The 26,218-nt window shown below is 39.3% G+C and overlaps 1 protein-coding gene across 3 annotated transcripts in view; it reads left to right on the top strand.

Annotated features, from left to right (window-relative positions):
• Window positions 1-26,218, top strand: part of Ptbp3 (polypyrimidine tract binding protein 3) — a 142,065-nt gene that overhangs the window by 79,299 nt on the left and 36,548 nt on the right. For all 3 annotated transcript variants that reach the window (XM_045148708.1, XM_045148705.1, XM_045148701.1), the window contains 3 exons: window positions 17,217-17,381; window positions 23,222-23,332; window positions 25,505-25,679. In XM_045148708.1, coding sequence (XP_045004643.1) covers window positions 17,217-17,381; window positions 23,222-23,332; window positions 25,505-25,679 — 451 coding nt within the window. The remainder of the gene's footprint in view (window positions 1-17,216; window positions 17,382-23,221; window positions 23,333-25,504; window positions 25,680-26,218) is intronic.

Raw genomic sequence — 26,218 nt, 5'->3', positions numbered from 1 at the left:
ATTAATTTTTTCTCCTTTAAAAGAAGAAGAGCCATGTTCTTAAGGAAGGACACATTTTTCCCCCACTTGGTGCTACTCTTTTATTTTTATTTATTTACTTTTTTTAGTGCTACTATTTTACACAATGAAAAAGTAAAGAAAACTTGCTTCTTAAAAATCTCACAGAGAGGGCTGTAGAGATGGCATAATGGTTTAGGCTGTGCCTGCTAAGCCAAAGGACCCAGGTTCAAATTCCAGTACCCACATAAAGCCAGATGCACAAAGGTGGCACATATGTATGGAATTTGTAGTGGCTAGAGGCCTGGCATACCCATTCTGTGTGTGTCTCTCAAATAAATAAAACTTTTTTTTTTTTTAAATGTCACAGGTGGGCTGGAAAGATGGCTTAGCAGCTAAGGTGTTTGAAGCCTAAGGACTCAAGTTCGACTCTCCAGGTCCCATATAAGCCAGACATAAAAGTGACACAAACACACAAGGTTGCACATGCGCACAAGGGTACACATGCATCTGGAGTTTGATTGCAGTGCTGGAGGCCCTGGCATGCCAACTCATTCTCTTTCTCTCAAAAAACAAACAAAAAACCTTCACAGGGAAAAGAAACACTAGAAATCATTCATTCCATTTCTTCCTTCTTACAGAATTTTGTAGCAAAATCTTTGAGTGGCCTCTCCAGGGTCTTAAGTATGTTTGATCACATCCATAGCCAGGTGTGATACCTTTATTATGATGTTCAGTTAATGAGAATTGGTTCAGAGTTACTTACTTATTTTTTCTTTTCTTTCTTTTCTTTTTTTTGGGCTAGGGTCTCTTGTTCTAGCCTAGGCTGACCTGGAATTCACTATGTAGTCTCAGGCTGGTCTTGAACTCATGGCAGTTCCTACCACTGCCTTATGAGCACTGGGATTAAAACGTGTGCCACCACACCTGGCCTAGATAGATAGATAGATAGATAGATAGATAGATAGATAGATAGATAGATAGATTTGAGAGAGAGAGAGAGAGAGAGAAAGATTTAGATAGCGAGAAAGAGAGAATGGGCATGCCAGGGCTCCTAGCTACTACAAACAAATTCTAGACGCATGTGCCCCCTGTGCATCTGGCTTACTTGGGTTCTGTGGAATCAAACCGGGGTCCTTAGGTTTCTCAGGCAACCGCCTTAACCGCTAAGCCATTTCCCCAGCCCTAGATTTATTCTTTAAATGACTTTTATTATGTGCACACCAGGGCCTCTTAACCACTACAAACGAATGCCCGACCATTGTAGCAGTCAGCTTTGAGTTGTTGGGATGAACTTACAAACCAGGCATAGTTATGGAGGGAAGGATATTTATTGAAGCTTACACATCCAGGGGAAGTTCCACAGTGGCAAGAAGCTGGCCTGCTTTCACAGGTCCAAGCCTAGAGAAAAAGCCACAAGCCACTACCAAAAAGCAAGCAAGCACACATCAGGACTCCACGCAGAGCTCTCAAGTATTGTGCATATCTTTAGACTGGAATTCCAGAGCCATACCCACACCTTAAGGCTTGACTCTAGGACCCACCCACAGTGACACCTCTTTTAGCCAAGTGGCTGCAGATCTAAGTTACATATTTTAACAACATCCTGAATATATTGGGACTCATCCATTCAAACTACTATAACCATGTATGTACCATGTGCCACTCTTTTTGAGTCTGGCTTTATGTGAGTACCGATGAATCTAATTTGGGCCAGAAGGCTTTGCATGCTAGTGTCTTTTAACAGTGAGTAATCTCTTCAGCCCTTAAAATGATTTTTGATTCCTCAAAAGAAATGTGGAATGTTGTCTGTTAACTTGCTACCTCTTTTTTCTGTTCTTTATTTTGATACAATTCCTGTTTAATCTTTTGTGTCCTTGTAGGTTCATTTAAAAAGATTCATTCATTTATTTATTTAGTTACTCACTTAGTTAAAAGCAGAGAGAGTGAGAAAATGGATGAGCCAGGACCTCTAGCCACTGCAAATGAATTCCAGACATATGTGCCACTTTGTGTATTTGATTTTATGTGGGTACTGGAGAATTGAACTTGGGCCATCAGCTTTGCGAGCAAGTGGTGAGCCAACCCCGACCCTTCCAAGTTCATTTTAGGTCGTTAAGTAGTTGAAATTGCTTAAAAATTGGAAACATTTGCTGGGCATGGTGTTGCATGCCTTTAATCCCAATACTTGGGAAGCAGAGATAGGAGGATTGCAAGGCCAGCCTGAGACTACATATTGAATTCCAGGTCAGCCTGGCCAGAATGAGACCCTACCTCAGAAAACCAAAGGATAAAAAGAGGAAACATTTTGTTTATATTTGAAGAAAGTTCTTGTGTTTTGTTTTCTGAGTGTGCTGGGATTAAAGTTGTTGGCCACTGTGCCAGGCAAGAAAGTTTTTTTTTTTTTTTAACAATATATAGAATTACATTGACTTTCTCATTCTAGGATTCATCTTAGAATTCTTCCAGCTCTTTAGTTCTTTTGAAAAATTTTTTATTTATTTATTTGTTTGCTTGCTTGCTGGTTTGCCAGCAGAGACAGAGAGAGAGAGAATGAGTGAGTGATTGTGGGTGTGGTACACCAGGGTTTCCTACCACTGTCGAGAAACTCCAGATATAGATGCCACTTTGTGCATCTGGCTTTTAAGTGGGTACTATGGAATCAAACCACTAAGGTGCAAGCACCTTAACCACTAAGCCATCTCTCCAGCTATCTGTAAATTTTGTTTTCCATATTTTAATAACTGATTTTCTTCACATCCTTACTTTAGGAGATAGTGATACAGTATTTTATTTGACTTTTTGATGGTGGAGAGGTTTGATGTAGAATCTCACTCTACCTCAGGCTGACCTGGAATTCACTGCATAGTTTCAGGGTGGCCTTGAACTCACAGCAACCCTGCTACCTCAGTTTCCCAAGTGCTGGGATTAAAGATGTGTGCCAAACACACCCGGCCTGATTTGATATTTTTAAGTAAACTTTCTATTTATTAAACACCACCTATGCTCTTTCTGTTTTTCCTCTTGGGGAGCAAAATGAGGTCCTTAAGAATGCCAAGCAGGCACTCTACTGTGGGCTATAGTTATAGAGGATTTTTCAAAAATGGAAACTTCCTTATTGATTCTAAATTAGGTACATACTTAAGCAAAAACTTTCAAACCATCTAGAAAATAAGAAAACTAGTCTAGATGATAACATTTTGATACATACCTTATCTTATGTGTGTATGTGGGGGGTACATGTGTGTGCATGTACTAGTAGGGACTAGAAGGTGATATCAGTGTCTTCAGTGTTTCTCCATTTTACTTACTGAAGTAGGGTCCCAGTAGAATCCACATCATCACTGCCTTCCAAGTGCTCCAAGTATAGTCAGGTTCTTACACCCACCTGGCACTTTTGTGGGTGCTGGGGCCTGAACTCCAGTCCTCATGCTTGCACAGCAAGTGCTTTATCCACTGACCCAACTCCCCAGCCTTGTATCTACTCTTCTCTATTCTGGTATTTGTTTATCTTAAGTTCATACAAATGGAATCCTGAGATTTTGAAACATTTTTTTTCTCTTTCTATAATATGTTGTGGATATTGCTTTTCTAACAAGTGATAGAATTACTTTATAATTAAAAAAAATTCATGAGAGAGAGAAAATTGCTGCACCAGGCCTTCTGACCACTGCAGCTGAACTCCAGATGCATGTGCCACCTAGTACACATGCATCACCTTCTGCGTCTGGCTTCCATGGGTTCTGGGCATCGAACCTGGGTCTTTAGCCTTTGCAGGCAAACACCTTAACTCCTAAGTCATCTCTTCAGTCTACACTTTATAATTTTAAAATATTTTTTGTTATTTATTTATTTATTTATTTATTTATTTGAGAGTGACAGATACACAGAGAGAAAGACAGAGGGAGAGAGAGAGAATGGGCGCTCCAGGGCTTCCAGCCACTACAAATGAACTCCAGACGCGTGCGCCCCCTTGTGCATCTGGCTAACGTGGTACCTGGGGAACTGAGCCTTGAACCGGGGTCCTTAGGTTTCACAGGCAAGTGCTTAACCGCTAAGCCATCTCTCCAGCCCCACTTTATAATTTTAACCACAACATATATATCCCCTTGATATGGGCCATGATTTATTCATTTTTTTAATTTTTAATTTTTTTTAAATTTTTATTAACATTTTCCATGATTACAAAATATATCCCATGGTAATCCCCTCCCTCCCCACCCCCACACTTTCCCATTTGAAATTCCATTCTCCATCATATTACCTTCCCATTACAATCATTGAAATTACATATATACAATATCAACCTATTAAGTATCCTCCTCCCTTCCTTTCTCTTCCCTTTTATGTCTCCTTTTCAACTTACTGGCCTCTGCTACTAAGTCTTTTCATTCTCACACAGAAGCCCAATCATCTGTAGCTAGGACCCACATATGAGGGAGAACATGTGGCGCTTGGCTTTCTGGGCTTGGGTTACCTCACTTAATATAATCCATTCCAGGTCCATCCATTTTTCTGCAAATTTCATAACTTCATTTTTCTTTACCGCTGAGTAAAACTCCATTGTATAAATGTGCCACATCTTCATTATCCACTCATCAGTTGAGGGACATCTAGGCTGGTTCCATTTCCAGCTATTATAAATTGAGCAGCAATAAACATGGTTGAGCACGTACTTCTAAGGAAATGAGATGAGTCTTTTGGATATATGCCTAGGAGTGCTATAGCTGGGTCATATGGTAGATCAATCTTTAGCTGTTTTAGGAACCTCCACACTGTTTTCCACAATGGCTGGACCAGATTGCATTCCCACCAGCAGTGTAGAAGGGTTCCTTTTTTTCCACATCCCCGCCAACATTTATGATCATTTGTTTTCATGATGGTGGCCAATCTGACAGGAGTGAGATGGAATCTCAAAGTAGTTTTAATCTGCATTTCCCTGATGACTAGTGATGTAGAACATTTTTTTAGATGCTTATATGCCATTCATATTTCTTCCTTTGAGAATGCTCTATTTAGCTCCATAGCCCATTTTTTGATTGGCATGTTTGATTCCTGGGTCCTTAGGCTTCACTGGCAAGTGCTTAATCACTAAGGCATCTCTCCAGCCCTTGTTACACTTTTTTTTTGCACAATAATTTGTAATGTTAGCCACAGTAATATCTGTTGTTTATCATCTCAAGCAAGGTTTTAAAAAATATTTTTAGTTATTTTATTTGTTTGACAGAGAAAATGGGAAAGAGAGAGAGAGCGAGAATAGCTGTTTGGTATATGTCAGGTATACTCATGTTATTGTACAACCATCCGTTATCCATCTTTACAACTTTTTCATCGTTTCTAACTGAAACTCCCTCTCCATTAAACAGTAATGTTCTGTTCTTTCAGCTTCTGGCACATACCATTCTACTTGCAATCTGTATGAATTCTTGGTTACATAATTTTAATACTATTTTTCATATATTTAGTAACCTTTGTTTTTTAAAAAAATATATTTATTTATTATGAAAGAGAGAGAAAAGGACAGAGGGACTATGGTCCCATTGCAACAAATTCCAGATACATGTATCATTTTGTACCTCTGGCTTTACAAGGATACTGGCGAATTGAACCCAGGTCAACAGGCTTTACAAGCAAATTCCTTAAACTGCTGAGCCATCTCCTCAACCCTAACCCTTCTTCCTTCCTTTCTTTTTGTTTTTGTTTTTCAAAGTAGGATCTCACTCTAGCTCAGGCTGATCTGGAATTCACTATGTAGTCTCAGGATGGCTTTGAACTTACGGTGATCCTCCTCTGCCTCCCCAGTGCTGGGATTAAAGGCGTGTGCCACCATGCCCAGCAGCCCTAACCTTTCTTAAGATTGCCATGATGCAGTGTCTTTTTTTACTTAGTAGACCTAGCAACACCAATATTCAAATAAGCAAAATTTCTTCTGTTACTATATGGTTGCTTTTAATTTGTTGTTCAAGTCTGCAATTGAATTTTTTGGATGTCAAGAATGAAGGTTGGGTTTCAGTGTTCATTACTGTAAGAAATATTTCTTCTGCATCATTTTTGAAAAGCCTATTTATTTCTTTAAAAATTTTACTTTTAGCCGGGCGTGGTGGCGCATGCCTTTAATCCCAGCACTCGGGAGGCAGAGGTAGGAGGATCGCCATGAGTTCAAGGCCACCCTAAGTCTATAGAGTTAATTCCAGGTCAGCCTGGACCAGAGTGAGACCCTACCTCAAAAAGAAACAAACAACAAAAAACCCCAAAATTGTATTATTTATTTATTTCAGTTTTTCGAGGAAGGGTCTCACTTTAGCTCAGGCTGACCTGGAATTTACTCTCTAGTCTCAGGGTGGCCTTGAACTCTTGGCAATCCTCCTACCTCTGCCTCCCGAGTGGTGGGATTAAAGGCGTGCACCACCACACCCGGAAAAGCCTATTTCTTAATCCAGTGATATGAAATGTGTATTTTAGCACCTTCTCCTCTTCCATGTGTGTGTCATGCCTGGCTATAGTATGTCTTTACATGCATTTGCTACATATCTATACATTTTCCAGCATAACATGGTCTGTGTTCTTGGCTTTACTGTCGTAGAACATGTACTCTTCATATAACCTGAAGTTGTTTTTGTATTCTATTTCTGGTATACTCTGAACCATAGCTTAATCTATTGTATTGTAATTCTCTCTTCAGAAATTAACTGATTATAGTTCTTCTTTCTCTAGACATATTTTAGAATTATTTTGGGAGATCCTTTTTCTGAAAAGAACGCAGTTGGAATTAGTAGATTTTATAAATTTATTTGGGAATAATTAACATATTGGTTTTCGACCTTGTAGAGCAAGAAGTTTGATTTTTGCTTTAGGTCTTTTAAAAAACTTCTTAATTTTTAAATTTTTGTTAACATTTTCCATGATTATAAAAAAATCCCAATCTCAATCATGATGGTGGCCAATCTGACAGGAGTGAGATGGAATCTCAATGTAGTTTTAATCTGCATTTCCCTGATGACGAGTGACGTAGAACATTTTTTTAGATGCTTATATGCCATTCGTATTTCTTCCTTTGAGAATGCTCTATTTAGCTCCATAGCCCATTTTTTGATTGGCTTGTTTGATTCCTTATTATTTAACTTTTTGAGTTACTGTGTATCCTAGATATTAATCTTCTATCAGATATATAGCTGGCGAAGATTTTTTTTCCCATTCTGTAGGTTGCCTCTTTGCTTTTTTCACTGTGTCCTTTGCAGTGCAAAATCTTTGTAATTTCATGAGGTCCCAGTGATTAATCTGTGGTTTTATTGCCTGAGCAATTGGGGTTGTATTCAGAAAGTCTTTGCCAAGACCAATATGTTGAAGGGTTTCCCCTACTTTTTCCTCTAGCATTTTCAGAGTTTCAGGTCTGATGTTAAGGTCTTTAATCCATTTGGACTTAATTCTTGTGCATGGCGAGAGAGAAGAATCTATTTTCATCTTTCTGCAGATATATATCCAGTTAAAAATAATTTCTTCTGTATTCCCTGCAGTTTTCTCATTAGTGTGATTCCTATGTATGTTAGTATAAATCTTGAAGAAAAAGGAATAATTTTAAGGAAACTCCCAAAGATTGGATTATTCCAAAGGGACACAGTGAGAAATCCCAGTTGCTTGGCAACCAGTCACCCAAACGACCTAGTTTATTCTTAGATAGCCTTGATTTCTTCCTAATATTCTTTCCGTTGTTTGGTTTCTGTGCATTTAATTTTGATAAAAATGATAATATTTGATAAAATGTTTTCTTTTATTCTAAGCTCTATACCAAATATGAAGTCAAAATTGAAAGTACTTGTTTACATATATTTAAAGTATTATATTTGTTTGTATTCTGACAGCCCCCAGAAACCTAACACATTATTGTTTGATTTTTTTTTTTTCTATAGCAAGGTGCCCCCAAACATGCACATGATGTTTTCCCAGCTCATAAACATAATTGTCATAGGGTCAAGTGCATATCATTTATTATGCTTCCATCAATTAAAGTAAAAATTATAATTACAAAATACAGATTGCATTTTGAGATACAAAATTTGAGAAGCAATAATATTAATGGCAATTATTATTTTGGTATAGCTTTTAAAATATTTTGTTTATTTGTTTGTTTATTTATTTATGAGATCCTCGAACCACTGCAAATGAACTCCAGATGCATGCCCCATCTTGTGTATCTGGCTTATGTGAGGTACGGGAATTGTCCCTGGGTCCTTAAGCTTCACAGGCAAGTGCCTTAACTGCTAAGCCATCTTTCTAGCCCTAGTTTGGTATGGTTTTTCTTGATAGTGTAGTTTTCTTGATAGCGACGTTTAGAAATGACCTTGGAAAGATTTTCCCTTAAAAATGTTCCCTTGATGGTGGGAGAAGAGGGATCCCTGGCTAAAGTGCTTTCTGGACAAGCATGAGGACCTAAATTCTGATCCTCAGCCTTCACATAAAAAGCCATGTGTGCTTGCACATACCTGGAATCCTAGTACTGAGGAAATGGGGTTGGAAGGTGAACTGGGTCTTTTGGGGCTAGCTAGTCTAGCTGAATTGGTGAACTGTAGGTTCAGTGTAAGATTGTGTCTCAAAAATATAAGATGGAGAATAACTGAGAAAGACAGCCAATGACCTGTCCACCCACCCATACACATTCATGTCTTACACATGAGCACACATACATGTTCATGCACATCACACACAATTGCCCCATAAAAACCTAAAAAAAAATTCTTAGTGATTACTGAATATTTACTGTATACTAGTATATGCTTATTTCTACCATTTTGACTATATAAATTTCATGGGGCCATTTTTTGTTTTATTATCTATCATCTATCTACCTACATACCTATCTAAGCTATCTAATTTTAGAGACAAGGTCTCACTATGCTACCCAACATAACTTGATCCATACTTTCTATGTAGCTCAGGCTGTCCTCAAATGAATAAATCTGCCTCAGCCTTCCAAGTTTTAGGATTACAGGTAGGTACCACCATGCCTGACAGGCATGTTCTTCCCAACTAAATAAATTTTTCTTTGTTGCTTGTTTGTTTATATGACTGCTATTTCCTTTATTATATAATCTTTATAGAATTTGTTACTCAGAACATTTAAATACCTCATCTCCTGGACTGGGGAGATGGCTCAGCAGGTAAAAGGGCTTGATTACTTGCAAATCAGGCTCAGTGGTTAAGGCCCTTGCCTGCAAGGCCTAAAGATCCAGGTTCAGTTTTCTACTACCCACATAGAGCCAGATGCACAAGAGCTGGGAGTGGGATGGCGAAATGATACAGTTCAGTGGTGTGAAGTGCGCTTCCTGCACGAACATGCATATCTTGAGGGAGCCTGAGACTGTTGGATCCCATGTAAAATAGCTGGGCATGGCCACATGATCTTTAGAGCCCTGCACGCTACAGAATTAGTTAAGGAGACTCTGGCTTAGCTTAAATACATGACCAGGTGGAAGAGCTCTGGAGGGGATCACCCCCACTCCACCACAGACAAGGGAACTCTACTGCAAGGAGTGAGTGCATGGGTCGCCACAAAGGCACATTCATATGCATAGACTAGACACACAAAGAAAAAGAGGGCTGGAGAACTGGCTTAATGGTTAAGTTGCTTGCCTGCAAAGCCAAAGGACCCAGGTTCAATTCCCCAGGACCCACATAAGCCAGATGTATAAGGTGGCGTATGTGTCTGGAGTTCATTTGCAGTGGCTGGTGGCCCTGGCGCACCCATTCTCTGTCTACTTCTTTCTCTCTCTCAAATAAATAAGTAATTTTCGCATTGGGGAGACTGAGACTGTATGATCTTACTTAGTTCCAGGTAGCTTAGGTTACACAGTGAGACCCTGTATCAAAGGGAGAAAGGAAGAAGGTTACTGATAAATCTAATAAAGTAAATTTACCCATTTTTCAAGTCTTTTTTTCCTTGCTTATTTATTGTCAAAAACTTTTTTTTTCCTTGTGACATGGTCTTGGCTAATTGTGACCCAAGTTGGCCTCAAACTCTCAGTCGTTGTGCTTCATCCTCCTTAGTGCTCACATTACAGGCAAGCATCGTTCTCAAAAGCATGTTTTGCGTGCTGGTTACATAGAAAGCTTGGAGTCAGTGCTATGAATGTGGAGTTTATTGAAAGCTATGTAATGATGACAGCATGCACCATGGCTTCTCATAATTTTCGGCTGCTGTGTCATATATGTTAAAGAGGAGATGAAAAAAGAACAACAGCAGAAAGCACTTACATACAGTTATGTAATACAAACATTGATAGAATGATTGTTGCTATAGCAAAATAAAGAAGTGTGTGAGATTTGGGTTATTTTTAATTATACATGTTTCTATTATTCTTAAAAGGATTAGGAACTGTTAGTTATATTTGGCAACTCACAATGTTTTTGTCTAGATATTCAAGAGCTGTTGTGCTTAATCCAGTAGTAGCTTTCTACATGTGGGTAATAAATTATAGTTGCCACATTTCAAGTGTTCATGAGCCACCTGTGACTGGTAGCCATCATACTGGACACTGTAAGAACCAGACATTATCACAGCAGTCTGTTGGACAGCACTGATTCACATCTCTCATGTCTGTACTTATTAACATTTGGACTGTGTGGAATACAGTTCTCACATCATAATCTCATGTTTTTGTCTGCTAGCTCTAACCTGTGTTAATCTTTTTTAATTGATTTTTTAAATTATTCCTTCCTACCCCCTGATTACACATGCAGGTGCACACCTACCCCAAGATGGTCTCAAAATGAAAGTCTGAAGTAGATTTCATACTTGTAAAAACAGTTCCATTCTTGTTTTATGATAAAATCCTACTGGGAAGCCTGTATTAAATAGATGAGATAAACTGCTGTGTTTAAAAAAAAAATAATGAAAGTCAGAAGCCATTCACTTTCTTTATGCCTACATTTGAACAAATTCAACTTTTACACTCACTTGTATATGTTCTTTTCCCCTGTTTTAAGTATTTTATTAATCTATGTCTGACACAACTTGGCTATCTGAGACCATAGTTTCAAGAAGTAATTACGTAAAATAATCCAGTAATTATTCATATATGGTTCTTAAAGATGCTACTGCTTTAGAAATTGAACATTTTTAGTTTTTGTATTATTTGATACATAAAAAAATCTGTATTTGGTGACTAGGAAATGGTTCAGCGGTTAAAGGCACTTGCTTGCAAACTTACTGACCCCAATTTGATTCTCGAGTTACCACATAAAACCAGATGCAAAGTAATGTCTGTGTCTTGAGTTCATTTGCAGTGGCAAGAGGGCTTTGTATGCCCATTCATATTCTCATGTATTCTCTACATTTCCCTGTCTTCGTCTCTCTTAAATAAAAAAATTTACATTTAAAAGTTTATACTTTAAAAATTCTGTATTGGGGGGCTTGGAGAGATGGCTTAGTGGTTAAGTGCTTGCCTGTGAAGCCTAAGGACCCCGGTTCAAGGCTCGATTCCCCCGGACCCACGTTAGCCAGATGCACAAGTGGGTGCATGCATCTGGAGTTCGTTTGCAGTGGTGGGAGGCCCTGGCACGCCCATTCTCTCTTTATCTGCCTCTTTATCTTTCTGTATTTTGCTCTCAAATAAATAAATAAAAATAAGCAAACAAAAAAATTTTTAAAAATCTGTATTTGGTATAAAATCCCATTAAAATGTTTGTAGACAGGGCTGGAGAGATGACTTAATAGCTAGGGCGCTTGCCTGTAAAGCCAAAGTACCCCAGTGTGAAGGGGGTACATGCATCTGAAGTTTGTTTACAGTAACTGGAGGCCCTGGTATGCCCATTTTCTTTCTCAAATAAATAAGACAAATTTTAAAAATGTAGACAAATATTTTTAAAATGGCTGGTACTCACTTCAGCAAAGTTGGAACCACTGTAGAGGTTAGTTCAGTACCTGCATAAGAATTAACATACAAACTTGTGAAGTATTCTGTATTTTAAAATAAGATTTCCAGGCTGGAGAGATGTCTTAGTGGTTAAAGCAATTGCCTGTGAAGCCTAAGGACTCCAGTTCAATTCCCCAGTACCCACATAAGCCAGATGCACAGGTGGTATATGAGTCTAGAGTTCATTTTTGGAGGCTAAAGGCCTTTGCACATCTATTTTCTCTCTCTCTCTCTCAAATAAATAAATTAATATTTAAAAATTTCCCGTAATTTATAAGAAACAATAAAATGGCTTAAAATGGGTAAAAGGACTTATAACAAGTATGAGTGAAATTTATTCAAATATTAAGCATACAAAATGTGAAAGGCTTCTAATTTTCAAAAATACTTATTTTAATTTTAATAAAATTTATTATTCTTTATATCAAAATGATAAAAACTCAGCTAACTCACATTAGAAAAATGGTTTAAAATAGTAAACAATAAAATTGTAATTATGAAGTAAAATGGCAGCAATGTCTAGTAAAGTCCCCTCTGCCCTTCAAGGTAGGGTCTCACTCTGGCCCAGGCTGATCTGGACTTAACAGGGTGGCCTCAAACTCATGGCAGTCCTCCTACTTCTGCCTCACAAGTGCTGCGATTAAAGGCATGTACCACCACACCTAGCTAATGGTAATATTTTATGTCATAACTGGCAGTTGAATATGATATTGAAATGAAAGCTGTAGTATTGAAATCATAGAATTTTTCATTTTATTGCACAAATATTTTGCAAATTACCATCTTTTTTAAGAAATGGTGGTTGGGTGTGGGGCGCACATAACTGTAATTCTCACATTCTGGAGACTAGCTTGGGCTGCATAGCAAGTACCAGGCTAGCCAGATCGACTTAGCAATAAATACTGTCTCAAAAGAGGGATGAGGGTGTGAAATAAAAGAGGAACTTAAAATCCACATTAAGTTTTAATAATTGACTGTTTTTTTTTCCCCTCCTCTTTGTTTTTCTCTCCTTGAACTCACTTTTTTTGTTGTTGTTTGTTTGTTTTGTTTTTTGAGGTAGGGTCTCACGCTAGTCCAAGCTGACCCGGAACTTGCTATATAGTCTCAGGGTGGCCTCAACCCTCAGCGATCCTCCTACCTATGCCTCCCGAGTGCTGGGATTAAAGGCGTGCACCACCATGCCCGACTTATTTTTATTTTTATTTATTTATTTATTCTATTTTTGGTTTTTCGAGGTAGGGTTTCTCTGCAGCTCTAGCTGACCTGGAATTCACTATGTAGTCTCAGGGTGGCCTTAAACTCACAAAGATCCTCCTATCTCTGCCTCCTGAGTGCTGTGATTAAAGGCGTGCAACACCATGCCTGGCCTGATTTTTAGTTTTTAATTTGAGACAGAAAAGGGGAGGGGGGGAAGGGAGGAAGGGCCGGCGGGCGGGCGGGCGGGCACGCCAGGGCTTCTAGCCACTGTAAGTGAACTCCAGATGCATGCATCACCTTGTACATTTGGCTTACATGGAACCTGGAGAATAGAGCCTGGGTCCTTAGGCTTTGCAGGCAAGCGCCTTAACTGCTAAATCATTTCTCCAGCCCTCACCTACTTCATTTTTGAGGCAATCACAAACTTAGAAATAAAGTTGTAAGCCCAATATAGTTTAATTTCTCAAGTCTTTTGAGATGTAGCCAGCCTGTTTCTTTTTCATTGACCTGTAGTTTGCATTTTGTACAAATGAGGACATTCTTCTACCAACCAGAAAAAAAGTCGTTAACATTGGCTAGGTCAGGTGGTTTAGGCCTATAATCAAAGATACCCAGGAAGCTAATGCAGGAAAATTGTAAGTTCAAGGCCTACGTAGGCTACACTGTGAATTTGAGGCTAGCTTAGGCAACATTGTATGATCAGCTTGAAATAAAAAATTTCAAGCTGGGGAGTTTACTCAGCAGTTAGCTCTTGCTTGGAATTTAAAAATTCCAAAAATGAGCCTAGGGATGCAGCTCAGGATTAGAGTGCTGGTCCAGTATATATAAGGCCCTAGGTTCAATCCCTAGTATCTCTTAAGAGGGGACAAAAGAGTTAACATTGACACTTCCATGTTTCACTAATTATCCCATTATGTTTGTTTGCAGTAAGGATCCAGTTCAGAGTGGTGTGTATTCCATTTGGTTGTTAAATCTTTTCAGTCTCCTTTATACTGACATTATTTCCTCTGTTTTTCTTTGACATTATTGCAAATTATAGGCAATTTATTTCCTAGAATGTCCCTTATTTGAGTTTGTCTCACATTTATTACCTTGTGATTCAATTTAGGGTATGTATATTTGCAAATAAATTATAGAAGTGATAATTTTAGTGTGTAATGTATCAGGTAACACTTAATTTTGTTTGCTTTGTTGCTCTTTGATCACTTGATTAATCAAGCATTTCTGCTATAGAATTATTGTGGTTAGACCCCAGTATCCATGGAAAAGTTGGTCATTTGCTTCCAGAGCCACCTACTCCATTCTAAAATAATACCTAATGCAATATAAAAAGGTTTTATACTGCCAGATATGGTGTTACATCCCCAGGATATCTGAAATCCCATCTCTCTGGGGCAGGGGTAGGGGAGGAAGAGGAGTGAGAAAGTTAGTTGTTATACTGTATTGTTCAGGAATAATGACAAGGAAAAAAAGCCTGCATAAGTTCACCATAAATGGAAAGTATAGAAAGCCCAAATTAAAATGGAAAAGGAGTAATATTTCTTAGTATTTTGAGACATAAGTGCTGTTCCTTACCAACTGTTGTCAGTTGTTCTCAGTTACAGACTTAGGATTTGCCACTTCATGGCCTTTTTTGTTTTGGTTACTGTCACAACTGTTTTTTTTTTTTTTTAGGTAGGGTCTCATCCTAGTCCAGGCTGACCTGGAATTCACTAGGTACTCTCAGGGTGGCCTTGAACTCACAGCAATCCACCTACCTCTGCTTCCCAAGTGCTGGGATTAAAGGCATGTGCCACCACGCCCGGCTCGCACAACTGTTTTGATGTTCAAATTGTTTCAGTTTTGGCCAGTGGGAGCACCTTCCAAGTTGGCTTCTGTATCCTTTTGATATAGCTTCACCATTCTTTCAGTAAATCCTTGCATTCTGACAAATACAGAAACACCACTATAAAAACAAAAGTTACTGCACACTCATCATGTGCTTTCCTGCCCTAGCTATGGAACTTGCCACTTTTTAGAATGTCCTATTTCCTTTTGGTGGAGTGTATATTTAGAAGCTTGGCAGTGTACCCTTGCTTGGGTACTGTATTACTTATTTTTGTGTTGCTGTGACAAAATACATGGCAAATCCAACTTAAGAAAAGAATGGTTTATTGTGGCTCACCATTTGAGGGTATAGTCCATCATGTGGGGTGGGGAATCATAGCAGCAGAAGTGTAAGACAGCTCATCATACTGCATTTGCAGTTTGGAAACCAAGGTGAATGCTGATGTGCAGCTTGCATTTCCTATTTTTTAAAAAAAAAAATTAATGAGAAAGAGAGAGAATGGCATGTCAGGGTCTCTAGCCACTGCAATTGAGCGCATTTTATCTTATGTGTTTGGCTTATGAGGATTCTGGAGAGTAGAACCTGGGTCCTTAGGCTTCACATGTAAGCACCTTAACCACTAAGCCGTTCCCTGAAGTAGTGCCACCAACATTTAAGGCTGGTCTTCCTACCTTGCTTAACCCAATTTAGAAACTCCTTTACAGGCCTGTCCAGGGAATTGTTGCCTGGGTAATGCAGAGCTTGTCAACTTAGTGTTGTTGACAACCAGCACACACACTTACCATCAGGCAGTCCCTCACCGAACTAGAGTAACCTATTCAGACTCTTAACCTGTTCACTCGCTCACCCCTTCCACAATGGAGTCTTCACCCTGTGCAGGCTGCCTTCCTTACATTGGCTTCCAACACCATTGTGGACCCCCTTCTAACTCTTCTCTGACTTTGATTTGTCTAGGTCCCACTTCCTTGAAGGCCCTCAGGCTTGCTCCTCTGGTGATATCTAACATTCAGCACCACCCCCCCACACAAGTACCGTGCTTTCCTAGTTTTGGCTCAGAGTCCCCTTTCAGGAAGCCCTGACTTGTAGTTTCTTTCTTGAGCTTGCTTAGGCCCTCATGTTCCATGCCAAGAGTCCTGCTTATATAGATGGTTTGCTTCCCCTGCTGACCTGCCCATAAGTTCCTTTCCTACTGTTTTTTTTTTTTTAATTTATTTATTTGAGAGCAACAGAGAGAAAGAAGGAGAGAGAGAGAATGGGCGCATCAGGGCCTCCAGCCATTGCACATACATTCCAGATGCATGTGCCACCCTGTGCATCTGGTTTACAAGAGTCCTGCAAAATCGAGCCTCGAACTGGGGTCCTTAGACTTCATAGGCAAGTGCTTAACTGCTAAGCCATCTCTCCAGCCCCCTACTTTTTATTCTTAATTGTCTTATTTTGTGGGCAGGAGCTAGGGGAGACTTGGTTACCTAAGGCTGGCCTCTGTGGAGAGCCTCTTCTGATGCTTGTGTTACTGGCATATACTACCCACACCCAGCTCCTTTGTTATTTTAGGTGTCCAGGCTGGCCTCAGTGAAGGGCCCCTCCTGTCACTAGGGTTACAGGCACATACTACCACACCCTGTTCCTTACTGGTTTTTAAAATTAAAAAGCCAGGGGGATGGAGAGATGGCTTAGCAATTGAGGCAGTTGCCTGCAAAGCCTAAGGACCCACTTTTGACTCTCCAGATCCCATGTAAGCCAGACATACAAGGTGACACAAGTGCAAGGTCATACATGTGTACTAGGCGGCACATGCATCTGGAGTTTAATTATAATGGCTGGAGGCCCTGGAGCACCAATTCTCTCTCACAAAAATAATTACTAAGCAAGGAAGTAAGAGTCATCTCCAAAATTACATTATTATTTTTAACTTCTTTCTTATACTTACAGCAACTTTCTTAAGTACTATATAGCACTAATGACTAGAAAGCATTTTTTTTTTTTTTCAAGGTAGGGTCTCACTCTAGCTCAGGCTGACCTGTAATTCACTGTGTAGTCCCAGGGTGACCTTGAACTCATGGCAATCCTCCTACCTTTACCTCCTGAGTGCTGGGATTAAAGGCGTACTCCAACATGCCCAGCAGAAGGTAATTCTACTACAGACTTGGAATATATGTGTCCAGAATAGTATGTGGGGTATTTGTATTTTTATATTTGTTATTTCATGTTTTATGTCAACTGAGGTTTAGGATTTACTTAATGTTCTATGTAATTAAAAGCTCTAATTTTTCATTGTTCTCTAGAGAGCCCAAGCTGCGCTACAGGCTGTCAGTGCTGCCCAGTCAGGAAACCTAGCCCTTCCTGGAGCTCCTTCCAATGAAGGCACAGTCCTACCTGGGCAGAGCCCTGTGCTCCGAATAATTATTGAAAACCTCTTTTATCCTGTTACTCTCGAAGTTCTTCATCAGGTAAGGAGGAACACTCTTACAAAAGCAGCATCAAATGGGTTTGTCCTCTTTATTTTTGATATTTAATAGTTTTGTTCTTTAGGCTATTGCCTTTGGTTTATTTGTTTTATTTTTTATTTTTTTGTTTGTTTTGTTTTTCGAGGTAGGGTCTAAGTGCTAAGATCATAAACTTGAGCCACAATTTTTAAAATATTTTATTTATTTGAGAGAGAATATATGGGTGTGCCAAGGCTTCCAGCCACTGAAAACAATCTCCAGATGCATGCACCACCTTCCATGTATATCTGGCTTACATGGGTTCTGGGGAATCTAACCGAGGTCCTTTGGCTTTGCAAGCAATGCCTTAACCACTAAGCCATCGCTTCAGCCCCACATTTTTTTTTTAAGAGTGAAACATGAAAAATGAAAACATAGTGTCAAAAACCAGGTAATAGCTGTTCTTTTAAAAAGTAATGGCACCATGGAGTATAGGTAATTTATTTTTGTTGAGCTCTTATTACATTTGAGTAGATGCAGTTTAAAACGTGAAAGGAAGAACTGTATTTGAATTTCTAATATAATGTGGATGTAGCATATATGTCATATTTAGATGCTCATCAATACCCAACATAATCTTCGTAGATTGTTCATTGGTGCATCTGAACTGTCTCAATAAGGAAACAAATCATGTGTAGTTATGTGCAGAATTTAAGAACTGTGAGGTCATCTACTTACATAGTTTCATAGTAAATAAAACTGAAACTCAAGCTGGGCATGGTGGTACACGCCTTTAATCCCAGCACTCGGGAGGCAGAGGTAGGAGGGGTGTCATGAGTTTGAGGCCACCCTGAAACTACATAGTGAATTCCAGATTAGCCTGAACTAGAGTGAAGCCCTACCTCAAAAAACCAAAAAACTGAAACTCAGATTAAAAACTCAGAGTAAAAGCAATTTAAAACTCAGATCTCCCAAATATAAAGTCCAGTTTTTTAGAATGTTTTATTTTTGCATATATTTCATATATAATGTCCTCAAAATGTAATATATAGTTATTTGATACTACTTATACATAGTTATTTGACACATAGCTCTACAACTTCCATTTTTGTCATTTTTAAGTACCTACTGTTTCCATCTTGTTAAGCTTATCATTTCATATACTAGCATACTAACACATGAAAACCCATTTTATGCATGTTTTCATACCTTTGGATTTGTCATAAGTGTGCATGTGTGTTGAAGAACTGAGGTATATCTCCATTCTCATATTTTACAAATAAGGAAGATAGAGCCTTTAGAAGTTCATTTACTCTTTCATAGTTGTTAATACCCATCAGTGCTCAGACACCTTTCCCAATGCAATCTTTGGCCATACATGTAAATATTAAATATACCAGTTAGTAGGTAGGTCAGCTGTGTTACCATTGGTAGTTATCTGAATACCAACTTCAAATTAAGTACATTCATGAAGCATGTGCTAGGCAACGCCTTAACAGTAATATCCATAACCACCCTTGCTCCCTGAAGAAGGCTAAGTAAGCAATTGCTTACATGATTGCTTTGATTGTGCTGGTGAATGTAGGTTTTTTCTTTTAACCTTCTGTTTATCCCACAGAGTATATTCAACAAACATTCAAAAACAAAACACTGGACTATATGAAGAAGACTTTAATTATAACTGATTCTGTATTCTGTTTTACAAAGATAAACACTTATGATCCATTGGTAGTGAAGGTTACATTTGTTACTTTAAAACTATAGCCAGTTAGCCTCACATGGTGGTGCACACCTTTAATCCCAACACTCAAGAAGCTGAGGTAAGAGGATGGCTGTGATTTCAGGGCCAGCCTGAAACTAATCCCAGGTCAGCCTGGACTAGAGCAAGACCCTGCCTCAAAAAGGCAAAAAACGGATTTGGGGTAGAGAGATGGCTTAGCAGTTAAGGTACTTGCCTGCAGAGCCAAAGGACCCAGGTGTGATTCCTCAGGACCCATGTAGGCCAGATGCACAAGATGGCACATCTGTCTGGAGTTTGTTTGCAACGGCTGGAAGCCTGGCAAGCCCATATTCTCTCTCTCTCCCCCCCCTTTCTTTCTCAATAAATAAATGAAAATAAAATATTTTTTTAAAAAGCTATAGCTAACTTACACCTGTGACTCATCACTGCCTCCACTCAGCTTTATTTAATTTATTTATGTATTTGAGAGGTGAAACAGAGAGAAAGGCAGGCAGAAAGAGAAATGTGTATGGGCACACCAGGGCAAGAGGCTGCCACTTCAAACAAACTCCAGTTGCATGTGCCACTTTGTGCATCTGGTTTTATTTGGGTACTGGGGAATCTAACTTGGGTTGTTAGCCTTTGCAGGCAAGCACTTTAACTGTGCATTAACTGCTAAGCCATTTCTCTAGCCCTCAATACTTTTTTAAAATATTATTTTATTTTAGAAAGTGAGGAGAGAGAATTGGCACACCAGGGCCTCAGCCACTGCAGTCGAACTCGACACTAGCTGCCCAGTGGGCATGTGCGACCTTGCGCTTTCCTTACCTTTGTGCATCTGGCTTACGTGGGATCTGGAGAGTTGGGTCCTTAGGCTTTGCAGGCAAATGCCTTAACCACTAAGCCATCTCTCCAGCCCTCATAATACTTTTATATGATCAAATAATACAGCATTGTTTGGTTTTTGTCTATTTCTAGCTAAAATCAAGAGACTTCTATTTTTTTCTAACTTCCCAATGCTTGGAACAGAGTCCTGTGATTATTTGACTAATAGAACAAATCTCTAAAGTAAATGTTGACTCACAAGGTGAAATCAATAATTGATCCATTTAACTCTCTCATTTCCATCCCTAAACTTCTAGCTCTATTACCTCACACTATCAGTTAATTACTACCACAGCTTTCTACTTTAGTCTTTCGTCATTTGTATACACTATAAAATATTTTCAATGTTTGACTATTGTGTACTAGGCACTGCAATACTACATGCATAGACATCGAAACATTAACATGTTAGGCTTAAGACCTGTTTTGTTTTGTTTTGTATTTTGAGGTAGGGTCTCACTCTACCTCGGGATGACCTGAAATTCACTATGTAGTCTCATGGTAGCCTCCTACCTCTGCCTCCCAAGTGCTGGGATTAAAGTTGTGTGCCACCATGCCCCGGGTTTTTTTTTGGGGGGGGGGTGAGACAAGGTCTCACTCTAGTTCAGGCTTATCTGGGATTTACTCCATAGCTTCAGGCTGGCCTCAAACTCATAGTGATCCTCCTACATCAGCCTCCTGAATGCACCACCACAAGCAATTTAAGACATTTTTGTACAAAGAATTTTAACAGAGAAAAAAATATTTTCATTAAAAATATTAATATGACACCGGGCATGGTGGTGCACGCCTTTAATTCCAGCACTCGGGAGGCAGAGGTAGGAGGATTGCCATGAGTTCAAGGCCACCCTGAGATGACAGAGTTAATTCCAGGTCAGCCTGGACCAGAGTGAGACCCTACTTTGAAAAACCAAAAAAAGAAAAAAAAAAAATTAATGTGAGGCTGAAGAGATGGCTTAGCAGTTAAGGTACTTGCCTGCAAAAGCCTGATGACCTGAGTTCCATTTCCCCAGTGCCCACATAAAGACAGATGCACAAAATGGCGTATGCTTCTGGAATTGATTTGCAGCGTCAAGAGGCCCTTGTGTTCCCATTCTGTCTGTCTCCATTCTCACTGTCTCTTTCTGCTTGCACATAAATATATAAAAATATTTGAAATATTGTTAATGTGGCTTGTCTTAGTCAGCTACTTGTTGCTGGGATGGACCACCAGACCAGACAAAATTTATGGGAGGAAGGGATTTATTGAAGCTTAACTGATAAGGGGAAGTTCCATAATGGCAAAAGAGCTGCCCCTTTCACAGAACCACACAGAGAAAAGCAACCACCACCAAAAGCAAGCACATTTCAGGAACCCCAAGCAGAAATCCAGTACTTTGCACACCTTTAGACTGGAATTCCAGGTCTACCCCACATCTTATGGCTGGACCTTAGGATCCACCCAAAGTGACATCAAGTTACAAGTTTTTATTTATTTATTGACAAGTTCGATAATTATAGACAACAAACGATGGTAATTCTCTTTCCCATCCCACTTTCCCCTTCACAACTCCACTTGCCATCATATCCCTTTCCCCTCTCAATCAGTCTCTCTTTTATTTTGATGTCATCATCTTTTCCTCCTATAATACTAGTCTTATGTAGGTAGTACCAGGTATTGTGAGGTCTTGGATATCCAGGCCATTTTGTGTCTGGAAAGAGTGCATTGTAAGGAGTCCTATCTTTCCTTTGGCTCTTACATTCTTCCCGCTACCTCTTCCTCAATGGACTCTGAGTCTTGGAAGGTATGGTAGAAATGTTTCAGTGTTATGCAGTCCTCTGTCACTTTTCTCAGCACTATGGTGCCTTTTGAGTCACTGCCATCTGAAAAAAGAAGCTTTTCTAACCAAAGTGAGAATAGCATTAATATTTGGGTAAGAACATTAAGAAAAGTGCTTACAGGGCAGTTTGGTGAGCATAGTATATACATTTAGCCAGCCACCAGCAGATGTTACACCTTTATGGCTCATGACTTCCCCTGTTTTCAGTATCAGGCATGTGTTCCCTACTGTGGAGCAGGCCTCCAGTCCAATTAGAGAGGAGAAGTTACAAGTTTTAATATAACTCCTGAATCTGTTGGGGACCTCCATTCAAACTTCATATGGCTCATAGCCATGCATGATGGCAAATGCTTGTAATTCTAGCACTTAGAAGGCTGAGGCAGAGGGCCATGAGTTTGAGGCTAGCCTGAGTAGCATAGTAAGACTCTGTCTCTCCAAAAACAACCAAAGCCAGCCATGGTGGCAGACACCTTTGGAGGTATAGGCAAGAGAATCAGGAATTCAGGGATAGCTTCAGCTACATAGTGAGTTCAGGGAGAGCCTGACACACATGACACTCTGCCTCAAAAAACTCATAACATGGGCTGGAGAGGGGACTTAGTGGTTAAAACGCTTGATTGATCCAGGTTTGACAGTGTACGTCTTCAGTCACAGCACTTGGGAATATGAGTTAGAAGGATTGCTGTTGAGTTCAAGGCCATCCTGAGATTACCCAGTGAATTCTAGATCAGCCTGGGCTAGAGAGAGACCCTACTGAATTGGGGTGCTCAGGGTCTAGGATAGTCCTTGAACCCCAAGTCCTAGGTTCATTTCTAATTTTAATCAAATAATTGAATTTTTAAAAAAGAGGGAAAGGGAGAGGGACAGAAGAGAAGAGAAGAAGAACCTGTGTGGAGAGTAAGTGCTGGGGGGACCTCTCGGGTCAACATGGCTGAGCCTGGGCTGTAGTGAAGGCTCAGCTCAGGGAAGATCTCACCCACAGCTGGAAGTTCCCAACTGGTCAGAGAGCCTGCTTTTCCCTTGCAAAAGTATTCGTAACCTTATATTGATGGGCTGTCTTCTTGCTCAAGTGAACCAGAGGGACAGCTGGTTGGTTAGGGCTAGGGCCTATCTCAGGAAAAAGCTAGCCCTGACACCAAGTTCCAGGCCCTGACCAACCACACTGTTTAAATCCTATGAAAAAATTAGGCAAGAGATAAGAAGTCAGATCATCTTTGATTTCTAGAGGTACCCTAAATATACTCCCTCTCACTATCTTGAAAAACCAGAAAGAGGCCCTGGTGCATCTTGTGTTTCCCTCTCCTCTCTCATAAGTAAATACTTAAAGAAAATTCAGAACAAAAACCGAAAATGGAATTCATGAACTGAGCTTTATTTCTAAAGGTATGTTTGCTTGCTATTTTTCCTTAAGTTTAACCTAATATGAACTTTTTTTCCAGATATTTTCTAAATTTGGCACAGTCTTGAAGATTATCACCTTTACAAAGAATAATCAATTTCAAGCCTTGCTTCAGTATGCTGATCCAGTGAATGCACATTATGCAAAAATGGTAATTACATTCTTGTCTTTTACTTTAGCAGTCTCTGAAGGAGATACCACCTTTCTCTTGCCCCAGCTTATCCTGTTTTAAAATTATTATAAAATGCTTACTGTAATATATAGTATTAATGATTCAATAACATAGTTTATATATATTTTTTCTAAGCTAAAAGTTATAACTTCATAAGAAATAGTTTCAAACCTCCTATTACTTCTCAGATCGCAGAGACTCATTCTTATTTGTCATGTTTAAAATTTAGAGTTAAGTACAGCATTATTGATGTGATCTGACAAAGCATATCTTTGTCCTTGTGACTTAAAGATTGATTTTACTTTTTTTAAATTTCTTTGTTGTTGTTGTTCATTTTTTTTTTTTTAATTTGGGAGCCACAGATACAGAGAGAGAGACAGAGACAGAGAAACAGAGACAGAGAGAATGGGCGCACCAGGGCCTCCAGCCTGCAAACGAACTCCAGACGCATGTGCTCCCTTGTGCATCTGGCTAATGTGGGTCCTAGGGAATGGAGCCTTGAACTGGGGTCCTTTTTTTTCATAGGCAAGCACTTAACTGCTAAGCCATCTCTTCAGCCCTGATTTTACTACTTTTATAACCATATTTAACTTTGATTCCTGCCGAACTCTTAAATTGGTAAATGCATTAAATCTTGAGAATACATATATTCTGGTTGAAATTTATATTGCCTTTCTAAAAGTACATGAATACTAGATCTTGGGCGGAGGGGCTGAGACATAAAATATCAAACTCATTTAGTCATAATAGACACAGCTCCTTTTGAGTTCTGTGATTAGCCTTATATATTATTTTGTTTCTGAATGGTTCTTAATTTTTGTTCATAGATAACCACTAAAGTTTTTAGTATTTTTGTGCATGTTGTAGTTTCTGGCATTCAGAAAATAGCCTTTCTATTTTTATACCATCTATTTATGTATTATTTTGTATATGCTTTGGGTTTCAATATCTAGTTATAAATTATATATTTACTTGAGCAAGAAAGAGGCAGAGAGAGGGAGAGAATGGATGCTCCAGAGCATCCAGCCACTGCAAATGAACTCCAGACACATGTGTGCCCTTGTGCATCTGGCTTGTGTGTGTTCTGGAGAATTGAACTGAATCAAACCGGGATCCTTTGGCTTTGTAGGCATATGCCTTAACTACTAAGCCATCTCTCCAACTCCCAAGTTTTATATATTTTTTTAAGATATTTTTTTAAGCCGGGTGTGATGACATGCACCTTTAATGCCAGCACTCGGGAGGCAGAGGTAGGAAGATCACCATGAGTTCAAGGCCACCCTGAGAATACAGAGTGAATTCCAGGTCACCTGGCCTGCAGTGAGACCCTACCTCAAAAAGAAAAAGAAAAGATATTTTCTTTACTTATTTGAAAGAGAGTGGCAGATAGACAGTGGGAGTGCCAGGGTCTTCAGGTGCTGCAGATGAACTCCAAACACATGTGCCACCTTGTCCATCTGGCTTACGTGGGTCCTGGAAAATAGAACCCGTGTCTTTTGGCTTTGTAGGCAACCGACTTGACTGCTAAGCCATCTCTCCAGCCTTCAGTATCTAGTTTTATAAATTCAAGTATATGAAAGCTGTAGTAACCACACATTGCCCATTAGTAAATTCTTATTCTTGCAAAGGGAGGAATTGATGTTTGGTCACAACTATTAATTCTCCTTGGCTCATTGTCCAAAGCTGTAAGATAACTTTATAAAATGAAGAAAAGAGTGATAGATAAGTTATACTTTATGACTGACATACCATTTACAAAGGTATTTATAACCTATATCTTTACCTATATTTATGCTAAAATAAAAATGAAATGTGAAATTAATATCTTAAACATTTACTGTTGACTAACCATAATAACAGTATTACTGTGCCACTATATGATAGTTCTCTGAGCATGTATATTCCTCTCTACCTCATTCTGGCCAATTAAAATAGATGTTCTTATCCTAAATTTACACATACACACTGAGTCTTAAGAGTTTCTTTTCCTCCCTTAGACTCAGTCATTGAGGGACAGAGGTAAAAGGAAGCCTGGATCATTGGTCCTTGGTCCTTTGCTCTCTGTCTAATGCCTGATAGCTACTCTTTGTCAGAGTTACCTGATATATCAGTGTTGTGCCAAAACATTAGTCCCTTTTTCACATGCTTTAGGCTCTGGATGGCCAGAATATCTATAATGCATGCTGCACTCTGCGTATTGACTTCTCCAAGCTCACCAGCCTTAATGTGAAATATAACAATGACAAAAGCAGAGACTTCACTCGCTTAGACCTTCCTACTGGTGATGGCCAGCCGTCTCTTGAACCTCCTATGGCTGCTGCTTTTGGTGAGTAATTTCTTTCTTAGTCACAGAGCAAATTTCCTTTTAAGTTTCATTTATCTATCTTTGTCAGCCTTTTTCTTCTTGGGTTCTCTCAGGATTTCTAAAAGAGGGTGAAAATCATGGAACAAATCTACCTATTCTTACTGTTAGAAAGTTCTGTTAGTTGACAAAACAAAGATGCATAAAATTGAGTTCTAGATTTTATTTACTTATTTATTTGACAGAGAGAAAGTGGGGGTGGGGAAAGGGTGCCAAGGCCTCCAGCCACTGTAAATGAACTCCAGATGCATGCACCACCTTGTGCATCTGCTAACGTGGGTCTGGGGAATTAAACCTGGGTCCTTTGGCTTTGCAGGCAAACGCCTTAACCATTAAGCCAGCCCTTTTCTTGAATTTTCATATTATGATAAACAACTTTTAAAATATATTTTATTTATTTATTTGAGAGAGACAAAGATGCAGATACAGAGAGAGAGAGAGAGAATGGGCAGTCCGGGGCCTCCAGCCACTACACATGAACTCCAGATGCCACTTTGTGCATC

The sequence above is a fragment of the Jaculus jaculus genome, chromosome 1, assembly GCF_020740685.1.
Source record: "Jaculus jaculus isolate mJacJac1 chromosome 1, mJacJac1.mat.Y.cur, whole genome shotgun sequence".
Classification (NCBI taxonomy): Eukaryota; Metazoa; Chordata; class Mammalia; order Rodentia; family Dipodidae; genus Jaculus; species Jaculus jaculus.
The sequence above is the reverse complement of the archived record's forward strand: the minus strand, read 5'-3'. Positions and strand labels throughout refer to the sequence as shown.